The 25,177-nt window shown below is 37.0% G+C and overlaps 1 protein-coding gene across 3 annotated transcripts in view; it reads left to right on the top strand.

Moving 5' to 3' along the window:
- The first annotated feature begins 6,202 nt into the window (after positions 1 to 6,202).
- LOC139147247 (sorting nexin-16-like) overlaps positions 6,203 to 25,177 on the top strand; it is a 41,837-nt gene continuing 22,862 nt past the window's right edge. For 2 of the 3 annotated variants that reach the window (XR_011555679.1, XM_070718273.1), the window contains exon 1: positions 6,253 to 7,041. Coding sequence is in view for 2 of the 3 variants with exons in the window: in XM_070718273.1 (XP_070574374.1) it covers positions 6,679 to 7,041 (363 nt within the window). In the remaining variant the exon portion in view is untranslated. Of the gene's footprint in view, positions 7,042 to 25,177 lie in introns of all 3 variants that reach the window. The other variant, XM_070718272.1, reaches the window with a different exon arrangement.

The raw sequence follows: 25,177 nt of genomic DNA, 5'->3' as shown, positions 1-25,177 counted from the left end.
ACACTCTTTCTTATTCAAATACTCTGCCTTGCGCCAGTCAGACTGCGCTGGCTGCAGACTCGCTAGCGCTCGCTCGACGAACTCGCACGAGAGATTTCCGCGCGAAGCCTGCTCTTAGCACGTGATTGTTTATGTTTTGTTGTAGTATTCAGTGAGTAAGGGGAAGTGCCGTGGAGTTTATTTTTATGATCGTGAGGCGGGACAAACAGCAATTGGACAACGGAATTTTGGACAACGGAATATGTATGTACTATTTCAAATGGTTTAGGGAGTGTTCAGAATTTACTGGGGGGGGGGCCTGGAGGATTTTCAGGGAGGCCACACATTTCTACCTAGAACAATTAAGGGGGATCAGACAGAAATACCACAATCTTTTATTTTTTGGCTGAGGAAAAAAAGAAAAAATGTACATCAATTCAATATTTACAAAGAAGTTCGGATCTATAAAAAAGAGAACCATAGTAGCTACCTGGGTGACAGATAACGGCAAAATTTGGTGATATTCCCAGTGGTTTGTTTCATGCATCTACTGCAGTATCTTGTTCTCCTCCCTTAAGCGTCATGAAATGTCCAGTATTTCGCATGCATATCAACACAGACCATACAGTGAACAGTCAGCGTTGTTATTGTTGAAAAGAAATCTCAACTCAAGTCCAGACTAGACTTCATTGTCAACAGTAACAGTGGTCATTTACATATGTACATACTAGTATTATGCTAAATATAGCATAGGGTGTTCTGTATAGGGATAGAATGAGACACAGTTGTTGATACACAGAAATTAAAACATTGAACAAGTGCCAAAATTTACAGCAATTGTCCCTTTAAGGTGGGGGACTACCCAATACCAAGAATATAGTCATTTTCTAGAGATCACATTTGTTGTAGCTGGAAAGATAAGGACAAAAAAATGGGTAATCCCTCACCTTAAAAGTCTGTACCTGCCATAGTCAAATGTTTGCCAAATTTTTAAATTCATTTCCACCTATGAGAGAGTGAAAAAAGTAAGAACTTGTCTATGCGTAGTCAGTGAACAAACCCTGCTTTGTATATTATTTAATATCAGTATATTTCTTCCTCTGATTAGTTGCCAAAGTTATGTTAAAAACAACTTGGCAACATTTACAATCAGTGTTTGATGTAGACCACTGATATAACAACATCTGGGACAAAGTAATCATCAAAATAATCAAGAAAAGGGCTATAAAATGGATCATAGATAGTGGACATAACAAAAGAAGTATTCATATTTAATAATTAACTTTTCTTCAGAAATTCACAACCTGATTTGTTCATTCCTAGTCTTCCCAAGGTGTGCTACTTGCAGTTCCTGCAAAACTTGTTTTTTATGGCCTCTTAATTGTAACTCTGAAATACCTTTTGTTATATCATTGATTAACTGACCACTGTATTGTTCCCTCAAAGTGTGAGAAACTTGTCAGAATGTATATGTCTTAGTGTGTAAGTATGCAAGTATATATTGAGGGGGCTTGAAAAAAACCCAGGAAATATGAGGGGCATAGATTTTCTCTATAATTAACTAGGTGGACCATGAAAAACAAGTCATCGTTGATGACACAGTCCCCGCTTGTCCATTTTGTCATAATCTTTGGTGTATAGGTAGCTGTGGAATGACATTGATGCAACGGGTGCATCAGGCCTGTGACTTGCATAATAAAGTAATCTGAGGAACGTTCAATAAAAGACTCATCTCTGCCGGTGTTGACCACTAAAGGAACTTTTGATTACATCACACATAACGATGCCCTCACTGCCTCTAGTGTCATGACAGCACATACTATACACATGGTTTGGTGGAATTTTCGAAATGGTATGGGATCGGGTATGTTGTTGTAATCAGCCATTTTGGATCATATAATAAAACAAATTAATGTGCACAAGAATGCAGCCATATCACGTTTAAACAAAATCAGTCCATTGAAAGACAGTGACCTATGTTTATAAAATTGAAATCAAATGGCTGTCTATTGACCATATGGATCGTAGCACAAAATTAGTAGACATGCATAAGTATGCCATAGTACTTTATCTTTGTACCAAGTCTCAACAACATTGGATAAGGAATATTTGCATATGATTAAGCCTCAAAGACATGAAAAAATCCAAAAATGACAATCTGGCAGCCATATTGGAAACATGTCACGAAGTAAATTGACATGTATACATGTATGTGTGCCATAGTGCTTGATCTTTGTGCCAAGTTTGGACAAAATGGGTTTAATGACCTTTGAATTATGCTTCAAAGACATGCAAAATTCCAACAAAATGGCAGTTCTGCAGCCATATTGGATCCAATCGCAAGGTTAATTGATACATGCATATGTATGCCATAGTGCTTTGCCTTTGTGCCAAGTTTGAACAAAATCAGTTCAAGGATGTTTGAGTTATGGTTCAGAGACATGAGAAAATCGCAAAAAAATGGACGCCTGTCGGCCATATTGGATCATATCATGAAATAAAGTGGCGTTCATATGAAGGGCATAATGTTTTGCTTTTGTGCCAAATTTGAACAGAATCGGTTCAAGGATGTCTGAGTTATGGTCCAAAGACATGAAAAATCGCAACAAAATGGCTGCCTCACGCCCATATTGGATCGTATCGCAAAATAATTTACATGCACATGAAGGCCATAGTGTTATGCCTTTGTGCCAAGTTTTAACAGAATCTGTTCAAGGATGTCTGAGTTATGATCCAAAAACATGAAAGATCCCAACAAAATGGCCGCCTCACGCCCATATTGGATCGTATCGCAATATAATTTGACAAGCATATGTAGGCCATAGTGTTATGCCTTTGTGCAAAGTTTGAACAGAATCGGTTCTAGGATATTTGAGTTATGGTTCAAAGACATGAAAAAATCGCAAACAAAATGGCCGCCTCGCGGCCATGTTGGATCGTATCGCAAAATAATTTGACATGCAGATGTAGGCCATAGTGTTATGCCTTTGTGCCAAGGTTGAACAGAATATGTTCAAGGATGTCTGAGTTATGGTCCAAAGACATGAAAAATCGCAACAAAATGGCCGCCTCGCGCCCATATTGGATCGTATCGTGATATAATTTCATATGGATATAAAAGCCATAGTGTTACGCCTTTTTGCCAAGTTTGAACAGAATCTGTTCAAGGATATTTGAGTTATGGTCCAAAGACATGAAAAATCGCAACAAAATGGCCGCCTCGCGGCCATTTTGGATCGTATCACAAATAAATCGACGTGCATCTGTAGGTCATAGTGCTATGCCTTTGTGCTGAGTTTGAACGAAATTGGTTCAGCAGTGTCTGAGAAACTGTTGATGACGGACGGACGGACGGGACCCAATCTATAAGTCCCGCCGGACTTCGTCCGCGGGGACTAAAAATCACCACAAAAATAGAAAATCCTCTGGCCTCTCCCCAGAAGTAATTTTTGAACAGTCCCTTAAGATGGCCATGACTAGCGTGACCAAAAAATGAAAGGACCATGTTCGTTGGCATACTTTTTAGATTTCTGACACATTTTAATTTCTTGAGAAAAATGTTTATGTTTGATTTAGGCACTAAATTTTGATTTAGGAATAGAGTAATTTGTGTGGTTATGTTGTTTTTTACCTTGTCGGGTATATTACAGCTTTGTCATTACCACTGAATTTTGTCATGTCTTCCCAGATTATTACTGATAATGTATTCAATTATTATCATTACCGATTATGTATCAGATTATTGTGACCCCAGAGGTTTTCAACATTTACACATTCCTTGGCATTGTTAAAACTATAAAATAATAGCATTAGTGTACTCCTCCCAGCCCATAATTGACTGAAACTTTGCATAATGTACTCACCTTTGCCTGGTACACTATGTTGTGCAATAAGTTTTCTTCTATTCATTATGGTTTTGAAGGGGTACATTATTGCATAAATTATTTTTTTATTTTATTTTATTAAACCTTGTTTAACGAGGGTAGCCTGGTAAGCTTCAGTAAGATGCTTATCTTCCCCAGGGCCCTCAAATGAAAATACAAACTGATACAAAGCAGAACAACATGAAACATGACAAACAAAGCTAGAACAATACAATGCACAGAAATAAATCACATTGAACAACACAAATATTGTCTTTTTGTTGATTCATTTCTACTGCTAGCCTTCTAAATAATTGTAAAAGAAAATAATACTTGTGGAGCTTCCAAGGCTTTGATTGTGAGTTACAAAGAAGGTAGAGTATGAATTGCACTGGTGTCCATTTTTATCTACATACACACACAGCTCTTCTGTCCATTCTTTCCTAGAGAACTAAGATCTTCAATTTTCTATGTATTAAGTTAATATTTTGTCTTTGCTTTTATTCTGTGAAACGATTTTCTGAAACTTACTTAACTATGAATGATGTGTTTTATACAAATCACAAGAAGACCTACTGTAGGCAACTGGATGGACAAGCACTTGCTGAAAAAGACTTTTTAATAAAAAGATAACAAAAATATTCCTACAAATAATAAATTTCAATTTTTATCATCATATTTGTTTTATATATAAATACCAAAAGAGCTTATTTGATGAGTCTGAGTTGGTGGCGTCTGTATATTTGTGGGTATGTGCGGATGTATGTCCGTCACACACAAAGGCTCCCATACCGCCAAAGCTACCGTCTCAGTATTGGTGTACAGGTAGATGTAGGGGTTGAGATGTGAATTTGTTCAAATGAACACATGTGCAAAAATGTGCAAATGAAGTAAGAAAAAGGGAAATACTGCAAGTGTGCAGGAGTGGTGGCAGTGAACTGAATCAGCCCACACATCCGAATAAGAGGATTTTGACCTTTTAACTATTTGTATGCAGGGTACCTATTATGTTCGGAGTGGTAGCAGTAACTGAAACAGCTAATTGTTCATTTCCTGTCATTGTTTATGAACTGTGACATATTAACAGATCTGCTGAAACCATATGGATGTCTATTTGTACATCCATGGTAGAAAGATTCTCTGCTATGCATGTTGCTAAAGTTGACCTTCAGTATCTAAAGTTTCAGACCTTATTTACTTTTGTCATTCTTAATTTTCTGGTTTAAATATTTCTTGTTATTTTTCTGGTTGTACTGTGCAGAAATTGTCATGGCATCAACGTATAATTTTCCTGCACTGAACAGATAGAAATAACACTTATTGTTGATCTTTGGTATGTACCAATTCTGATCAAATTTGAGCGACACCATATAATTGCGGTATTTTTATCATATAGACTGAGGATTGTTAAAGTCAAAAGCAACAGGATAAGTGATTGTTAATGATTTCCAGCAAAGCTAGAGCATACACTGATACTGACTTGGCGTTGTACTGATACCGAACAATGCATAAACTTGTGAAGTGTTACAGTTCACAAGTTTATGCATTGTTCGGTATCAGTACAACGCCAAGTCAGTATCAACAATTATACAGTGTATTGATAGGGCAAATACATTGATCTGATCGGTTGAGATGTGAAAATAATTGCGTTGTATTGACAATATAGCACATTTTGAACACGTACGAGCTCTCAGCTAGACTAAAATTCACGTTTTGACATTTAACGCCAGAATCCCCATGAACTTCTTGGTTAACTTCCTATATGCACTTGCTATTGCTTGTGCATATATTTGTCAAAAGCACATCAAAATCTCATGGTATACTGTCACTTGATATGGTTTATTGCTTACCTGAAGTATGGATTAAAGCAACTTCTGCAATGTATATTTAAGTAATTGTATGGGTTTATAGAAATAATGTATGAGTCTTCAATAATAGATTTTGCTGTCATTAATTGAACAGTCGATTTATTAATATGACGTCTGCATTCACCAGTACTTGTGCTATTTTTGAATGAAATCAGTTTGAGAGGAAATGTTATACAATAAAATCTGTTATATGTGGTGTAGTTGCCTGGGCCAGTTTTTCCTAACGTTACCCAGACAAATATTTTTCTGGTGTAGCCTGGCTCATCAAAAGTCTATGTTACACGTACGTCAGCTCTGTACAGTAAATAACAACTGACGTTAAGTACCGCTATCTCTTTATGTTTTGATATTTCTGTCAGTGTTTATCCTTGTTTTCTAAAAAAAGGGATGCAATTTTCCCTCAATGACATTTGCATCCGTTTGCATCCCGCAAGCTGTATTCAGGGCGCCCTCTGGAGGTACACTGCTCATGCCTGTGCTTGTAATGAGGTGAAAGGTCAAATGAGGTTTCGATTCAAAAGACTGCGGCATACAGCACATACATTCTGAGATAGCGGTATGAAAGGGCAGTGACACAACATGGTGAACGCTGTTTTTGTCTAGCCGTGGAGCTCATGGAAGCCGAACACTTCAAAGATATCAAGAAAGGTGTAATATTTCTGGGAAAGTGTTTCGTGTTCAAACTTCACCGTTTGCTTGAGTATTTCTATCGAGTAGAGAACAGTGGACGTGCACTTTATCCATTCACAGCGAAGTGTGCTGACAACGTGCAAAGATCGGTGAAGTTCAATCTGGACGACTGGTAAATCCTAGCGTTGACTCGGTACCCGGGCCACCCAGAGTTTATTGATAAGGTGATTTCCTGTGAGTGCACAAGTCCACGGGCTAGTCGGGCGATCTTGGAAAATATGTTACTGTGAGACTGTGGACAACTCTGTTGATTTGTTGATAACGTCTTCGACGTGACGATGGATCCACCGGTACCGGAGATCGATAAAATGACAGAACCGCCTGTGGAAGACTTCAACAACGCGGATCATGGCGGGATGTCGCCAAATGCGGATAGTGCAAGCGGTTCGATCCCCAGCGAAACAGAAAACGAAATTGTGAATTCATCGACGGTAGATACACCGAGATCATCTTCTTGTCCACCTGGGCCGATAACCAGCACACCTATGTCGCAAGCTTTACGGTCACATAGCGCTAGCGAGGGTGGCCTTAACGTTAGGAGTGCTAGTTTTACTCAGACTGACCTGTCCATATCAGATTTTGATGAATTGAAAGTCCCCATCGTGGGATTTGAAGTTATGGAACAAAGGGCCAAATTCACGGTAAGATTTCTGTGCAAAAGTTAATCTTGTATGCATCCCCTAAACAGACAGATGCAGGAATTGCAAACAAAGAAATGGTCTTTTTTCCTGCTGAGCTGCATGGAGGTGTGAAACTGGAGTTCGGTTTTCCATTCACCATGCCTGCAGCTAATATACTGGTATTATACTCTGTTAACTAATGTTTATTTGTTTTGTGATGTCATATTTGATCACATCAACAATTCCACAAAGAATATAATTATCCTTGATAATCTTTGATCTCAAATAACATCAAATTTTCAGTAATTATGTGCTGATATTTAATCAATGAAATTAATGAAATCAATATGTATTCTGTAGACAGTATGGTGTAGGTAATTGTGCAAATTTTGCTTAAAAAAGGGATAGTATGTAGTATTCAGCAATCTGTGTTCAGGCCTCTCCGTTAAAACATCAGCCCATATTAACACTAATATTACAACAATACTATAAAGTATAATATATACGCACTCAGTGGAATGGCACTCTACCATCAATGTGATGGCAAATGGCAATTGATAAACACCAGCATTTCAAACGGTAGCCGAGGGGTCTTTTTGTGTCACCAACAGTATCCCACGCCCACACCTATTATTGTCACTGGAAGGTACAGATAATGTGTTTACAGGCCTGACCAGTCCGTATGTCTGAAATTCAAACCCTGCACATGGTGTTTTTGCCTTGCATGATTTTTCACTGATATGAACAAAGCGGTATAACTTGTAATTGAGTTAGTTGACATTCTGGCTGTGATATAATGCTATTATACAATACATGTAGTGGCATAACACAAACAAAAAAACAATAACTGTAAATTAGTAAATTACTACAGGGCATTATACATCTGGGCAGGTGTGAACATGATACATCATACTTGATTTTTCAATGAACATTTAGTACAGGTTCTTTGTAGTTTTGGGATGAAGAGTTTGTGGTCCCCAGAAATTGTTGATTTTAAATGGAGCACCAAGCTCTATCAGTATTCCTCCAATACATGATCCTTTTTTTTGAGTTATTCTAAATAGGGTATGTCAGGCCAGGTATGTTACCACCATGTGTAAAGCTTACCAGCCACTCTTTGTTGAAAGCAATAGATCCCAGGTTTGTGGCTGGTATGTGTGGGTGATGGTTATAATTATGTGAACCGGCTGCACACATTACTCAAATAAACCAGCTTGACTTCACATACATGCAAGTTGGATAATTGCTGACAGGGACATTCAATACTTAAACTGTATAATTAGACTCAGTCAGTCTTCACTAGCTTATGTATGACAACTGAGTGGAGTGAAGCATAGCCACGAACTGGTGTAAACCAGCATGCTTGCCACACCAACTTTGCTGAGCCAGGCTACACCAGGTACAGTGAGAAGCCAGCAAGGGACTGTGAGCAAATCTTCTGTCAACATGTACTGGTAGATGGCAAGACGCAGGTGTGTTCTTATATCAAGGCCTGGCAATGAAAAACTTTGTCTCTGACATTATGATTTTCAAGCATGTACTACCAACTACCGGTAGTAATCATAACTTTGAAGATAAGATGCAAACTTTCAATGTGCTCCGAAAGGAAGGGACATATTTCAAAACACATATACAGTAGTAGAGCAAAGGAAGGTACAGAATACTGTCATGTGTTCTAACTATGTTGGTCATTGCTAAGGCAACATTATGTCCTTTATATAACAACCTCCTGGGAATACATGTAACTACTACTTAGGAAATTTCCAATAGCAAAGCCTTGTAGGGCTTCCTGAAATTGAAATATTTCCACAAAGTCATTCTTTATAACTACTTTGTCCATTTTAAATTGCTAATGGAGTGTCAATCTTCTTTATTTGGTATTTCGCTCTTTTCTGTGCTCTTTCATTGTTATCCTGTGTGTAAACCATACTGTTCATTGAAGTCCTAGAGGCAAAATACTTTTTCTTTTTGTACAGCCAATGTCAGCGTAAATTTGACAGCCGTATGGTTATTACCTAATCACTTTCTAGTTAGTATTGTTATTTCCTTATGTCCCAATGTGCTGAAGTTGCTTTAACAATTCTCACAGGCAGCAGCTTCCAAGAAGACGGTTAAAATTACAGAATTTGAAAGACAAAGATAAAAGATCTTCAAATCGATGAAGCTCTGTAAAATCATGTCATAGGCTGGAACAGTTTATGAAATCCTACTTTGAAGACCAAACCCCTGAAAACAATACTGTTGGATCCAGTTTTGAGAAATGAAGTAAATTATAAAGATGACAAGTGACGTATATTGTAGCTCCCATTGACCTAAAGTTACCCCAACCCCAGCATAAATTCATTTCTTGCCACTGAACACGTTACTTCCCTTGTTTCAACTTGACTTGTTCATGGCTCCCACTGAATCATTGAGTTAAATTTTGTAAAAGTTTAGGAACAGTAAAACCAGGATCACTCAAAAGGTACTTTTATTCCCAAACAAATATGCACACATTGGTGGACCCTGAAGACATGAAATATTCAAAAGACTGTTTAGTGTGCTCACTATGGAAATATGTAAATGTTTTCTTGGGTCAGAGAAAGTACTCTTGAGTCAGCGATAGGTCAAAATGTCAGTCATCTAATTTTTGTCCATCGCTTTTAGGTCATCAGTAACAAATTCTGCTGTTTGTAATATTATCTCTGAAACCCCTTAGTATCTGCCAGGCAAACGTTACATGCGAGGAAATGATACTATTGCTGCACTAACACTGTGGCATAACCCATTCCTACATTTCCTGCGACAACTACTACATGGAGAGGGAGTTTGTGTTAGAGTGTATGATTTACATTCAGTGTTTTTAGTTGTACAATGGAGATGAACTAGAATTTTTTCGCAAACCATTTACCCGGTAGTAGGTAATCTCTTTTTTTATTCAGTATAACTGCTACCCTTGAAGTGGCAAAAACGGAATTTGTATGTCTTCTGATGCAAAGTTACCAACCTACCTTCAGACGCATATCTCAGAGAGCATCATGGTGAATGTGAAATATATGTAAATTTGTAGTTATTTTAAATTTTATAATTGTCATGATTTTTCGTCATGTGAAACATAAATTGGTATACTTATAATGTAATTTCAAAGGCTTGTGTAAATGTCAGGATACTTTGGTAACTCGGACCACTGTAGACTGTACAATGTAGGTGGTTTTGTTGTTTTAATAATTTAGATCCTGTTTTTTTGAATTGATATTTCCTTGTTATCAACTCTGTGACATTATGACCTCTTCTTTCATGTGACAAAACAGTTAATACGTCATTCAATTCTGAAACAGCTTTGTAATTTGGTGAAAAAATAGAAAATCAACAAGGCCTACCTGGCAAACACATGTTTATTAAACTCATGTTTATTAAAGTTCTAGTGGTCTGTTAGGTACGTCATATCCTGGTTGTACCCTGTGTATATATTGTCTGCTGTAGTGTTAGTCACAGTTAATATGTCATAGGTCATACCAGGAGCAACGGTCAGTTGTTATGGAGACTAACCAGTTTATGACCATTATTAGCAGAAATTAACGCAGAAATTAACGTCATTTCCTGTCTAAAAATGCACACTGTCCTCGGCATACCACTGTAAAAGAATATGAGTACGATACTATTTTTTTGTACACTCAGTCACTTTGATGAATGATAAAAAACTACAGGGAAATTTACATAATAATCATGTATGGTTTATTATGATTCAGTAGTTTTGTCTTAACCCTAATATTGTTATTAATTTCATTATCCACACATTCACCAGATGTTGTTCTCAAATAATATTGTTATTTAGGTAACCTGTCACACTTCAAACACTTTGGACTGTCTGATGGACACTGCTGACAGTACATATAACAATGAAACCATGCCATCTGCTGTAATGCATGCTTTCATCGTTAGGAACATGCATTTAGGTGCTGATTTTCAGTAGGATCTTCTGTAACACGATTAATGTCCATTCCTTTTGCAACTATCTGTAATAACATCAATAAATAATGAATAGGTTTTATTTTACCCAGTGTTTATATCAAGATTTTCCTACCCTGTGCTGATAGTTTCCTAGCATGATAATGGCAAGAATGAAAAAAAGTATTTCACAAACACATCATGTTTCTATTCCGATTCAGTATTATTTATTTCTAATCTTATCATCTGAGTGAGTCTGTTTTTGAAGGCATGTCTTCCGTGGCCACTATTTTGACACTTGTAGTATATACATGTAGTGATATCTTAGTATTTGTAAACTGAAACTGTAACTTCTATTGCATATTGTTCATACGGTATATAAAAATACACCTCATTATACAGCATTTGTTGTATTGATTTGGTGTATTGGGTGTTATGATTTTGGTGTTCTTTTGCAATATCTAAAGAACTCTTGTTCCGAGAAATCTGATTTGGTAACTCCTATTCAATTTACTCCAGTTAGTGCTCTACTTGCCTAGAATCCTATTCCGTCCGCTTGCCTCCGTACCTGTACGGAGGCAAGCAGACGGAATAGGATTCTAGGCTAGTGCTCTACTTACTATTTGAGATTCAAGTACAGCAGTCGATCTTTTAAGAAAATATATAATTTGGTTTAATAGCATTGTAAGTTTGTGTCCATTTTCAACCATTGTGTACCTCTCAACAAAATGATTCAGTGTTTATGATTTGCCTCAGTTTTCACACAGGAAGCTTATCCACGCTCTGCCACCCACTTCAAGCTACATGTTGTACATGGTACCACAGAACTTCAACTTCCTGCAGGCCAAAGTTTCAGTTTACAATTCATCATTTCCTGTGAACTCCCAGCATTTTAGACAGACTTGCTCTAGGGCTGAAGGAAATCCATCAAGCTTTCATACTTCCTCTTAGATTGACATTTAAAATAATGATAAATTCTATTGCATTAATAAAATATCATTCTTACAGATAATTTATTCTACTGTCTTTAGAACACAATAGAATTTTAGTGTTTAAAATACATAAAAGCAATAAAATATTATTATGAATGAGAATTTAATTGGTAGTTAGGAAATCTTTTCTTGATTAAATTTCCTGATTCAACTCTGATGTAAAAAATTTAACCAATCTACATCAGACCTACACAGTTTGGTCTAGTATTGATGTGTGCGTCTGGAAGTACAGAACCCTAAATGAATTGTAGAGATGCTAGACTGGAGACTGTGTAGCCAGGCTTTATGTTTCCTAGTTACATGTACTTTATTGACCTAGTGACATTTTCCATTAGCAGGCCAGGGGGTCTTTCACCGAAGAATTACATCTGTCACGATTACAAATTCAAGCCCTGCACATTGCATAGAGCGTTTTCCATCATTCAAAACGTGGAATATTCAAAACATGTAGGACATTTTGATATTAAAGTTTAGAACGTGCATGTATGTTGTTCAGCTCAATTGTCTGGTATTTAACAATCCTTATCCACTGGTGAATGTGTCTGATTGTGTATTAATACACATACACCATGAGAAATCATAAGTTTTTTGTTTCCATATTTTCTGATGAAAAAAAAACCTGCACTTATGTGTATTATATCAATATTTGTGTTGTCGCTGACATTTAAAGATTTAGAGATTTTGAATTCTAGAAAAGCTTGCAGTCACGTACATGATGATATAAAGGGAAATGGTTGCTGCAAAGTAATGAAGCTGGCTTTATTTTTCTAAGGATTGCTTTGTTCTGATGGTAATATCCTGAATCCTTTCCTTGCCAGACAGTGTAACTTCCCAATCTGCCAAGTCAGTAAAAAGCGGTACTGAGCTAATACTATACGTATTTTCATCCACTTTGCGTTGTATGTTATAGCAGCTTTAGTCCATAAAAATCATGCAAAATAATTATTACAGACAAATAAGGTGGGCATGACAAACATTTCAATTCAAAAGAATGTTAAAAAATGTTCATGTTGTAAACTATATTGTTGGCTAAATTACAAGTGTGTATCTTTACTGATAGCACCATAGTTACTATTCCAGTAGATGTATTGTAAATGTATCATACTGTAAGTGTAACAGTCAAGATCTTTGAGGAAGGAAGACATTTGTTGTTGAAAGGTTTGTTGTGTATCTGTGCTATTTTTGTGGAGCAACCAGCATAGAATTCAATGCAGTATTCCAAACACGTACTGAAACTTTCAACTTGCCTGGCACTATGGTCATGTATGGTACATTAAAGTTTTAATATCAGCAAGGTACTTTCTACATCACATGGCTTCCCCTGCAGGCTCCAGGGACTGTATATCAAGGAATATCACTGTGCTCAGCTGAGACATGTTTTTCTGATAGAATGATATATTTTAAGTAATGTTTGCATATGATATCTGTTTAATTAAAAACAGAAATTGACAAAGTCACGCTGTACACTCATAAGTTGTAAGGTCAGATATGAAAAGTTATCAATCAAGATTTGTACATTATTATATAATTTCATTGCTGTGCATGTCAATCCACAATACCTAAAGTGCATCAGTGCCATCATCAATAAAAAGCATGATGCTGAACTGCAGTTTTTGTGTATTTACATGTAGCTGTAATGACTAAACCCAGCTAAGATAAAAAAGTAAACCCTGTCTTTTTGAGGTCTGAACCAAAGAAGAGCAAAACTAGAAAAAAAAGAGGCAAGTAACAAAACAAACATCCTAGGAGAAAACATTCCTATAGAGTTTCAATGGATGTACCTTCATCTCTCTTCAGAACTTCAAAGAATTCAAACTGTTTAGGTAAAACATAGATAAAAGACGTGAGACTTTTGTCTGTTGATGAAGTGGTCTTTGTACAGGCTCATATCCTTCGAACTCTTGAAGAATTCAAACTGTTTATGCTAAGTGGTTTATGGCTTCTGAAGAGGTTCAAAAATGCCTAGTCACCTGAAAATAAAGAATGCCAAAATTCTGATCAAAAGAAATTGGGTCACTCAATGATCCTTGAACAAGTTCACTATGTACCCCATCTGACATATGGACGATTCATTTGGCTGAATATTCTAAGTGCTTGTACACACCTCAATAGAGTGATTCCCAAGCTGTCATGCTTGTAAAAGCTGAAAACTTTGTCACTGTTTTGACAGCAGTTTACACTTGCATTTCACTTCAAACAGTGGATGAGGTAGCTATCGGCTTACATTATTTGTAAGGGAATAATTTGCCTTGGGTAAAATGTCAAGGTTTGTTTTTTGTTTGAAGTGTTTATGGAGGATGAAGTTACAGTAAAGTCTTTGTGAAGTTTGAATTGTGAATGTGAAGCGGCATCACATGGGTATTGTAGCATGTTGTCTGACCTGAGGGCACTGAAGAAGTGGCGTCACATGGTTATTGTAGCATGATGTCTGAGGGCTCCATAGATAATACCTGTACATCCATGACCAGCAGACTATCTCTCTTCGGAGCAATTTATTTAACTTTTTCACATAATGTTATGATTCAAATTTTCACTAATATTAATCTTATCTTGATAAGTTGACAGCACTTTTCGCCAATGTTACATAAGTATTTGGGGAATATTAGAACTTTTATAATAATATTGATAAGAATGTTGAAATTAACTGGTGCCTACTTTGTTTGCGTTGTTGTAACAGGTCATATGGGTTATAGGTCTATGCAGGTGTTGTAAGCAGTGGATTCTTGTATGCTAACAGCAAGATTTTGTGCCAGTACTCTGAATGTTGTACAATATGTCGTGATATCATTGGGTCAGAATGGCCTAAGTTGCTGTCAACAGTCTATATAATGGAAAAAAATATTGAATTTTATTTTTCAATTTATGTAATTTTGATTGATACACAGCATATGGAATGCAAAGAAATGCAAAGTCCAAACAATAATTTCTCTGTGGTGTGCAGCATTTTCAAACTTCCACACATTCACTTACGGAGAAGTGTGTTTTTGGCAAAAAATGCATTTTGTTTCTCCTACATTGTGTGTATGTCCACAATCAGGAAGCTTTCCATAAGTATCAATGCCCTAACAATGATTGGCCACTGTTGCCAATAGCAACCACATTGGGAATTTTATAGTGGTTCGTTTTTGTGTTATGTATAAATGGAAATGCCTAAGATTGGTCTAAACTTTCATCTTCAGTGCTAATCACATAGAATTAATTGTACACAGTTACCATACAGAATCTAAGGAGTAATTGTTATTTTTAGCGCCAAAGTTTATCTCCAGTGGCTTTGATATCATGCAGGTGCACGTGTGTGTCTGTAAGCTTGTATAGTGTGATCTCAGAAATTGCTGTAAGATTTTGAAATGATCTGTGGAGTAGAAAAACAGAACTTTACTGAATAAAATAAGTAAAGTTTGTATGTAGCTTGCATAATGAAAGTAATCCTCATTTACGAATTGATAAAGTTATGACTTGGTAATAAAATACTTTAGTCTTTTTGAAGTAGACACAAGGCTTATGTATAAGGCTGATGTATCTTGTAGAATGTTGATTGGTTATTTTGTATATGCAGTTCTATCTGTATAATAAATTCTTTGCCAGGTTCTCTCACCAAATGGTTTCTTTCTGTCATTCATGCTAGAGATATTTGTTTGATTATTGATGATTTGTATGTAGTCATGAACAAATTAAATTACTTTGTCTGTTTACTCTGGATGATGTGACCCTCAGCATTTAGTAATTTACCAGATAAATTCTGTTGGAAACTTTAGTGTTGTTTCCTGTATTAGTGAACTATTGATGTGATCTTATCGTCCTTGGGCCTCAGATATGATATCTTTGTCAATAGAGAATGACCTAGGAAGGACACCTGTTGGAGAAACCTAGACAGCCAGGTTGTTGTTCAGTGTCCGGGATGGGTCCTAATTTGTTTGTTTCCACAAAGAGTTCAGTAATATAGCAATTAAACAGTGATAATTGTGGTAAATTTAGTGAATTACTGATGACTATTAGGCTGATATGCCAGCTTGATATTGCTGTAAAAATTGCCCTGTGAAAATTTAAAAGGATTCCATTTGTAGTGTTTGGTGAGATCTGTTATGACAATAAGGAGCAAAATGCTCAATGCACAAGACTTAACTATCTCGGAGTTCCCTAGTTGTAGGTGTTTGTGTTGCCATAATTCAAGGTGACAAACATATTTCAACAGCCCTGTGTCTGTATAGGTCAGTTCCAAAGTTTATTAAACCCGTAATTCCAGTTGAAATGATTCTTGAAAAAAATGCCAAATAGTTCAACTACTTTTACTCAAATCTATGTAAAGTATTTGTTATAATGTGTGATTATCACCAGATGACTTGCAAAAAGTAATCTATCTCAATGCCTGAGGATTACAAACAAACTGAAAATATCATCTTTGTGAAGTAGTGCCTGTTTTCACATTTTGCCACAACCCATTATGGTGTTGATTAGCAGTAGTTTGCATTACTGTCCTAATTGCTGAAGATTTTTGTCTGATATACCACACAAGTTGTAAGGGATGGGCCATTTTATATCCTGGGGGCGGGGGAAGATATTTGGGAAAAAAACGTTCCCAGCAAATGCCTATAAAAATAAATATCTGCCAAAGAAGGTTGACAAGAAAAAAGGTAGGAGATTGCGGGGAGGGGGGAAATAATGCACAATGGATCAGGTAAAAAAAATATTGCCACCTAAGCAATCTTGCAGACCCCCCAATATCAAATGGTCCACCCCTAAAAGCATATCCCTCTACCCACGTAGTTGGTACATTTATTATAATAATCAGCAGCCCGCATTGCACATCACGGTGTACTTCTTTGAAGAGTTCAATTACTTTTCTGCCCTTTGATTTCTGGCAGTGTTACCTAGCTTCTTTTTGCATGTACCTCTTGCACCCATTCTCAAACCTCCTAACAGCCGTTTTAGGGTTCATGAAACCACAGAAGTTTGATAATAATACATTGAACCAACTCAGACTCAGAATAGTAGTGCTGTTCACAGTTTTAACCCTTTTCTTTCCAGACAGTATCACTTCCCCATCAGCCAAGACAGTAAAAAGCAGTATTGAGCCATAACCATAAGACCCACTTGGCTTGGTCTGTTATAGCAGCTTTAGTCTGTAAAATCATGTTTACTAGTAATTATGTTTTCAGGGGCCTTCAAAAGTTCAATTTTTTTCTAAAATGCACCATATGGGCCGTGTTTTGCTTTACTAGTATTAAAGCGCAGTGGTCGTTGCGCTGCGCAAGCTCCTGAGGAGGTCCCCCCCCCTTGTTGACAACATATCCGAGAATGCTGCATGATCGCATGAGGTTATTGGTTGATTATTATGTTTGCGATAATGCCGCTTATGGCGGCTGATTTGTCACAAGCATACCAACTTACCAAATCTAACACGCATTAAAAGGTCAATTAATCTAAGTTAAATATCTGCTGAATATTGAACAGTAATTACACACTGGATTGAGATCATATTTGATCATGATTTTCTTGAATCAGTTAAATGGGGCTCGCTCGAGCCATGGAGCTTAACACTTACCCGTACGCGTGCCAACAGACTATCAATGACTGGGCTCTGGTCTACGACATCGCTAGCAAGGACGAGAACTTTCATTTCAAGTGGCCCAACAGGAGTACAATTGACAAAAACGCAAGCTACAGAAATCTACAGCTCGCAGAGCAATGCCCGCTGCTGCAAGAAACATCTGTTCCGTGGTCTGCATGAACGTCCATGTCAAGAGAATCGGGTATATGGCGCGCTACACTCAGCTTTGGAGAATCCAACTCCACTACAAAGTTTATCCCGTTGGGGTGCAAAAGAGAATGCCGAGTACAGGTATCAAGTCAAGCGAAGGACCTTTCATAGGTCTTCTTGTTATGTGGGGGTTATCTCATTTGAAAGAGGATTCATACCTACCCGGCAATCAAGAGGTACAACAACTAAGTTTGCATAGCACCGGTAGGCCTACACTAGCTAGCCGTTGGATCTCTGCCATGACCGTGCACAGGATCTCTCAATATGTCCCTATGTGTAGCCGTCCAATTTTCCTGCCAAATGCCGCGAAAACTCGCTCGTTTTGTCTATTGTGTCCTGTTATTTGACTATTTCTTGCCACGTATTACTAGAAGAAGTAAGAAATGGTGATCAACAGTGGGTCGTGGGCCAAGTCGTTGCGGGGCCGGTACGTTGTGCAGCTGGTTGTGGAACTGGATTCTCTTATATCCCTGTACGTCAATGCGGTGACCTTCTCCCTTATCGAAGCAACAGCATCTCCCGTGTCCTGCTCTGGCTTGCCGATCATGGTCTTGAGTGTAATTTTTAGTCCCACGGACACTGTCCGGGGGGACTTATAGGTTTGGTCATGTCCATGCGTGCGTCCGTGCGTGCGTGCGTCCGTCCGTGCGTGCGTCCTCCGTCCGTCCGTTCACGCAGACATCTCTGAGATGCCTGGAGCGATTTCATTCAAACTTGATACAAGGATTACTTCATATGGCATACAGATGCACGTCAATTTGTTTTGTGATACGATCCAATATGGCCGCCAGGCGGCCATTTTATTACGATTTTTTCATGTACAGAGCCATAACTCAGGCATGTTCCAACCGATTTTATTCAAAGTTGGTACAAGGACATTGACCAATGTCATACAGATGCACGTCAATTTGTTTTGTGATACGATCCAATATGGCCGCCAGGCGGCCATTTTATTACGATTTTTCATGTACAGAGCCATTACTCAGGCATGTTTCGACCGATTTTATTCAGAGTTGGTACAAGGACATTGACCAATGTCATAGATATGCACATCAATTTGTTTTGTGATACAATCCAATATGGCCGCCAGGCGGCTATTTTATTACGATTTTTTCATGTACAGAGCCATTACTCAGGCATGTTTTGACCGATTTTATTCAGAGTTGGTACAAGGACATTGACCAATGTTATAGATATGCATGTCAATTTGTTTTGTGATACGATCCAATATGGCCGCCAGGCGGCCATTTTATTACGATTTTTTCATGTACAGAGCCATTACTCAGGCATGTTTTGACCGATTTTATTCAGAGTTGGTACAAGGACATTGACCAATGTCATAGATATGCATGTCAATTTGTTTTGTGATACGATCCAATATGGCCGCCAGGCGGCCATTTTATTACGATTTTTTCATGTACAGAGCCATTACTCAGGCATGTTTTGACCGATTTTATTCAGAGTTGGTACAAGGACATTGACCAATGTCATAGATATGCATGTCAATTTGTTTTGTGATACGATCCAATATGGCCGCCAGGCGGCCATTTTATTATGATTTTTCATGTACAGAGCCATAACTCAGGCACGTTTCACCGATTTTATTCAAAGTTGGTACAAGCTTATTGACAAATGTCATAGCTGTGCACGGCAATTTGTTTTGTGATACGATCCAAAATGGCCGCCAGGCGGCCATTTTATTACGATTTTTTCATGTACAGAGCCATTTCTCAGGCATATCCGCATGTTTTGACCAATTTTATTCAAAGTTGGTACAAGGACATCGACCAATGTCATAGCTATGCACATCAATTTGTTTTGTGATGCGATCCAATATGGCCGCTGTGCGACCATTTTGTTACGATTTTTTTCATGTCCTGAACCATAACTCAGACATGTATCAAGCGAATTCATTCAAAAGTATTTTTATCACAGACCTAATGAAGAGGACTCTATCCTCTTTGAGGACCTGTAATCAAAATACCGATTAACAAGTGGGGACTGTGTCATCAACGATGACTTGAGTGTAATTTTTGGGTTAGGCATTGTGCTTGTTGCTGGTCTACATATATATATAATGTTGATCATTTCAGTGATGTATTTTTACCATGCTGTACATAGCATTGTGTACAACCAGCGTGGCCGCAAGCGATCAAACCAGTTTGTTCACTGTGACTGCATGCAGTAAACTCAGCGACATAATGTGCAGAATGTCTCAATGTTCGTAGCCTTACATGAGCTTATAAATAGAAATACACCACTGAAGTCCGTTTCCGATCGTAATATTTTACTATTGCATAATGTTGAGTCTTACAACGGCGTTAACAAAGTCAGGGACCGCTCCCATCTCACTCTGATTGAAGTTGAGAAGACTTATGTTTACAAACATTTACATTTATCAACAAAAAAATCTCGCACGCGCAGCGCGGCGACCACTGCGCTTTAACCTACATGACCTGATGGTGAAATATGAACTTGCAGGACAAAGGATTAAATGTACTGGCTCTCAAGGTGATGCTGATATAGCACAGACGATCCAAACTTTATCTGACCTTGCAATAGATCTACAGGGATACACATACCAGACTTGGAAGTATGTAACAGTGGAATGATCACATCAGGGCATCTGTCTTTATCAATTAGATATTTAATAAGATACATGTAAGAGATTGGTTTGTCTGGTAGGAAACAGACTGTGACATTTCTTAACCTATTAACACATAGTGAGTTCAATGTTCTGTCAGCATTATGGGTGAGTGTATTACAAATTTCCATGCAAATCCAGCATTTCCCTGGGCCATGTAGAGAATCAGAAATTTGTAATGGGTCAGCTGTAGCAATAGAAATGTGGAATTTTTCATATGAAAACCGTAGGGATTATTGGAATAGTCATACCAAGAGTATTTTCTGACAAATAAGTCACATACATTTATGTGTCTGATCTTTAATTATGGTTTATTTTGAGTTCCAGCTTAGGTATTGAAACATTTATGCAAAGGTAGAAACAAAAACCAAGGAACCAATCAAAACAAAGTTAACAGGTTGTGAATAACATAACTCGCTGTTCGCAAACCCTTCTGCTAAAAAGGTTGAACTTATAACATGGTAATTTGTCTGTTATCACTACAAAATCTGGTCCACAGATGGCTTTGCTATCTCTCTAAAGACAATATTGTCTCATTGAAAATTGAGATATGCTGCAACAATGTATATACTCAGTTTTCTACGAACACTGGGTAAAATTCAGCAAGTGTTGCCAGATGCTATTTCAACACCATCAATACTAGCTGTGGAAATGCAGCTATCTGTGGAGGGGTAGTGCGTGTCGCTATATTGTGGGTCATCAAAAGGTATCTGTGATGGGGTTGACCTTTTGATGACCGGCATAGCAATGTGCACTACCCCGCCACAGATAGCTGCATTTCCACAGCTACATGTACATACCTTCTTAAATTAATTCAACTAGTACACTGTAGCACTAACACATAGGAGAATAATACACTAGGAAAGAAAGTAATTTTGGCAAAGTCAGAACTGTTCAAGAAATAATGTAAAACATGCATTGGTCATGGAATAAAAAATGACCTTTTTTTAATGCTATCAGTTTCATCACTGATACAGTTCAAAACAACTCCAAGGTAAGTATGTTTATTTACAAAAGACAGCCAGAAATCACCGAGATAGATGTAGATGTGCAGAAGCTGAGAAATATTTAGCCAGAGTTGAACAATGGCGAGGTGTTACAATTTTCAAGATTAACATTTCTATACTAAGTCACGACACATCTAGTAAAACCTAGGAGTGACAGTATCTATGACAACACATTCATTAAACTTGCTCAATGTAATGGTTTTACATTTCTAAAATTAAATTTACACATGATCAGACACATTTACAGTAACATTGTACATTACGAACACCTTGTTTTAAGCTGGAAGCGGTATTTTGCGGGATGTGGGCTGCGGGTCGTAATAAAATTTTCTTTTGTTTAATATCTTGTCATTTGACTGTCAGACGTGTATGAAATTCAATTTTATCAAGTATCATTTCCGAGACAATGTTTTTCGCGCCCATTTTAAAAGCTGCATGTTAATAGCGGGGTTTCATTGTAATTTATTATTGTCCATCATGTCTTCATTTCAGTAGGCTATAGGCTATAGCCTGGATTTTGACAATTTTTTGTGACAAAAAGGTTACAAAGTCATTCTGAAAAAAGGGGACGCGGGATGTAACTTAGCTGTGAATAACAGGTAGGCCAAGTGCTGTGTGTGAGTAAGCGGTATTTCTAGAAACACACATTCAGAAAGGGATTTCTTATTGTTGCAGTAAACAGTTGTTCTATTATGCAATGTTGCCCATAATTTGTAAAAACTGTAGCCTGCAACCCTCAACCCGCAAAATACCCACTTTGGTGTTAAGCTGTGCACTCCTAATTCTCTGTAAACAGGCCTAAAATCATCTTTGATAACAATGGGTTCAGGCCAAACCATGGTAGTGTTAGGGTTAATACTGGTACATGTACCTATTGACAAAGTTGTGTACATGGTTTGAATTGTTGTATCGTTTCAGGAAGTTACCAAGCAAAAGAATCTTGATTAGGTTGATCTTGAAAATAGCAGTTTATGGAAACTTTCAGATCTGACAAAAGCAAGATGTCAGTTTAAATTTTGTAATGTTACTCCAAAATAGAAAGACATGTGTACTCTCAATTTAAAAAATTAATTTGAGCATTTATGTGATATTATGTCACTCCTTTCAAGTGTTGTGTCTGTGTATTATCTCGATATTTTTGTAATTATTTCAATAATCAGTAAATCTATTTAAAGACTCAATATCCCATGGAGAGGTCCTGAATACACAATATTTTTTGTGAAACAGCTTTTCACTATCATGATGTGTATTTCTGCCCTATCCTACATTTTGATAAAGTTTTAGTCTGTATGTCAGAATTATCACAATAAAAATGAAATTAGTGCAGATCATACCTAAAAGTTAAGAGAGATTAGCATAGCACTAACTATGAATGCAGAGACGTTTTGGTAAATTTGTGTCGTAAAGAATATATTTGTGAAAGTATACTTCTGCTTACTGTGCAGCAGCCCCCAGCTGTGACAGAGGAAGTCTATTAGAAAATTTGAAAGAACGCAGTGACAAACTTGCCTGACCAATACCCTTTACATTTTATCACACAGTAAAGAAGCTTTGTGTGTGGTTGTATTTGCAATGACATATCGTGAAAATGGCTGAGTCTGACTATCTGCAAACAATGGAACCTTATGTGGGTTGTTTGGTTTTTAAAATATTTAATATATTTGAGTAAGCAATGGATAAAGGTACTGTTGATTCTTGTTGACATAATAATACCTACTCAGTATAAACACATCACTTTTTACTTTTCTGGTAAATGTCAGTTGTTATCGTCAGATGCCAGAGTAGACAAACTATGACCTCGTATTCATTGAAAATGTTGCAAGAAATTCTACAGCAAAGGAGCGACATCCAATAAAAGACGTGAATGGAAGCAAGCGTTCCCAGAATTCCTGTGTTTGACAAATAAATTTTTGATTTGTCATGCATTTCAAATTGTTTGTTTTATGTCATATGAAATGAACAGTATGCATGCAAATTGGGCAAAATTGCACTATAATGTACTATAATACACAATATTATTAAAGATTAGGTGTAATGAACAAAAAGGTATCCTTCAGAGAAAATTTGAGAGATAATAATGTCAGATTGGTAATGGATTTTATGGAAATCAATGAACTCTTATCACAAAATTTCAAAGGTTTTCTCATAATTTCAGACAAATTACTAAAAAGATACGTGTTAGCATTCAGAATTCATTCAAGAAACTGATATGATCTTATACTGGTATGTGTGGTGTTAGAAAAAGTGTGAACAATATTTTCCAAGAAAAAAACATTGTAAGCACAGACTTTGCTTCTATTATTATTTTCATTTGTTTTTGCCCCTTGAAATAAAATCCCCATAATTGTGTGGATAGCTGTTGAATTTATTGAATCAAGGTCATTTTAACCTGTGAGTAGTTTACTTGTGATCAGTGGGGGAGGGTACAACAATGTGACATCACATGGCCCACATCGCTGAACAGCTGTCATCTATTGACATCATGTGACAGTCATAAGGCTTCTTCACGTGACGTTGAATGTTATGCAAATGAGTAAAAGTGACAGCTCGGATCAATTTGAATACATATCATAACCCACCAACGTCATGTCCACTCTGTAAATAGCCTTTCAAAATTTTGCAGTGTCAGCTAATATTCACCAGTTGTGTCAACCTTAAAAAACAAGACATCTTTCCTATATTTAAATAATAAATAAATTATATTCATATTACACTTGTCCACTAATTCAATCTTGGACACCTTGGATTTGAAATGTCCAGAAAATGTTTGACAACTGTGAAGAAGAGCATAGATTTTTAAAAATCCAATATTGTTTGACTGACACCAAGGTTGATGTCCTTTCTGACAATCATGATCATTTCTGTCCAGGCTAATGACACCATTCTTAAACCAGTGTACAAATCAGTATCCGTTAGTGTAAAAGTTCTGTCTCACTGTACAGTCAAATTCCATTCATTTCACTCATCTGTAAGCTTATGCTCATGACTGTCTGGGCAAATATTTGAATAAAACAACCAGAAAAAAAATTACTACATATTCTCTTTCATATCTTTAACATTGCAAAATCAGAATTATTTTTTAGAAAGGTACAGCATCTACTATCTGTTACAGTTGTATAAAATATCGTTCTCTCCACCTCAATAGAACCTAGCTGGCTCATCATATTTTCTGTAGGAGGCTATATAATGGTTTGAAAATGTAGTATAAATGGCTTTCATTTTTGACTGGTATTCTAAGAAAGATAAGTTGAACAAGTACTACATATATACCTGTCCATCACCATACATCAGCAGTCAGTCATCATGAGAAATATTTCACAAAGTCTTTTCAAATCATTTTTGAACTGTATCAGAAAATTTTCAGAGAACTATCAGGGAAATTTCAAAGCATGAGTCAGTCTTTAATAGTTAATAATTAATGGAAGCCCTGTTAATGTTCAATGGATCGTGTTCTGTCAATGGTGAAATGGAAATTGCATCATTGAATATTCTTCTGGAAAGCATAGGCTTGAAGATATGTTGTATGAGGATCTCATATCAGAGGATATATGATTGTCCTGGAGCTACAGCTCTTCCAGTCTAGTGGAAAGGGTTGAACATCAAAACTTGTTCAGTCTCCATTGATTCCACTGTGTTTTGATCTGCTTAACATCTCCATGGCAAGTCCATATGCGTCAACCCATTATTTGTCAATATTTGGCTTTGCATACATACCATACAGTTGACCAAGGATGAATTGGTTTGTGTTTTGGTAAAGTGGTTACTTTGCATAGGTTGATGTGCAGCTTGGTTCAGTGGCTGAAATTCTTATCTCCCATGGTTAAATTTG

Source organism: Ptychodera flava, chromosome 13 (assembly GCF_041260155.1).
Source record: "Ptychodera flava strain L36383 chromosome 13, AS_Pfla_20210202, whole genome shotgun sequence".
Lineage (NCBI taxonomy): Eukaryota > Metazoa > Hemichordata > Enteropneusta > Ptychoderidae > Ptychodera > Ptychodera flava.
This window is presented reverse-complemented; position numbering and strand designations above follow the sequence as displayed.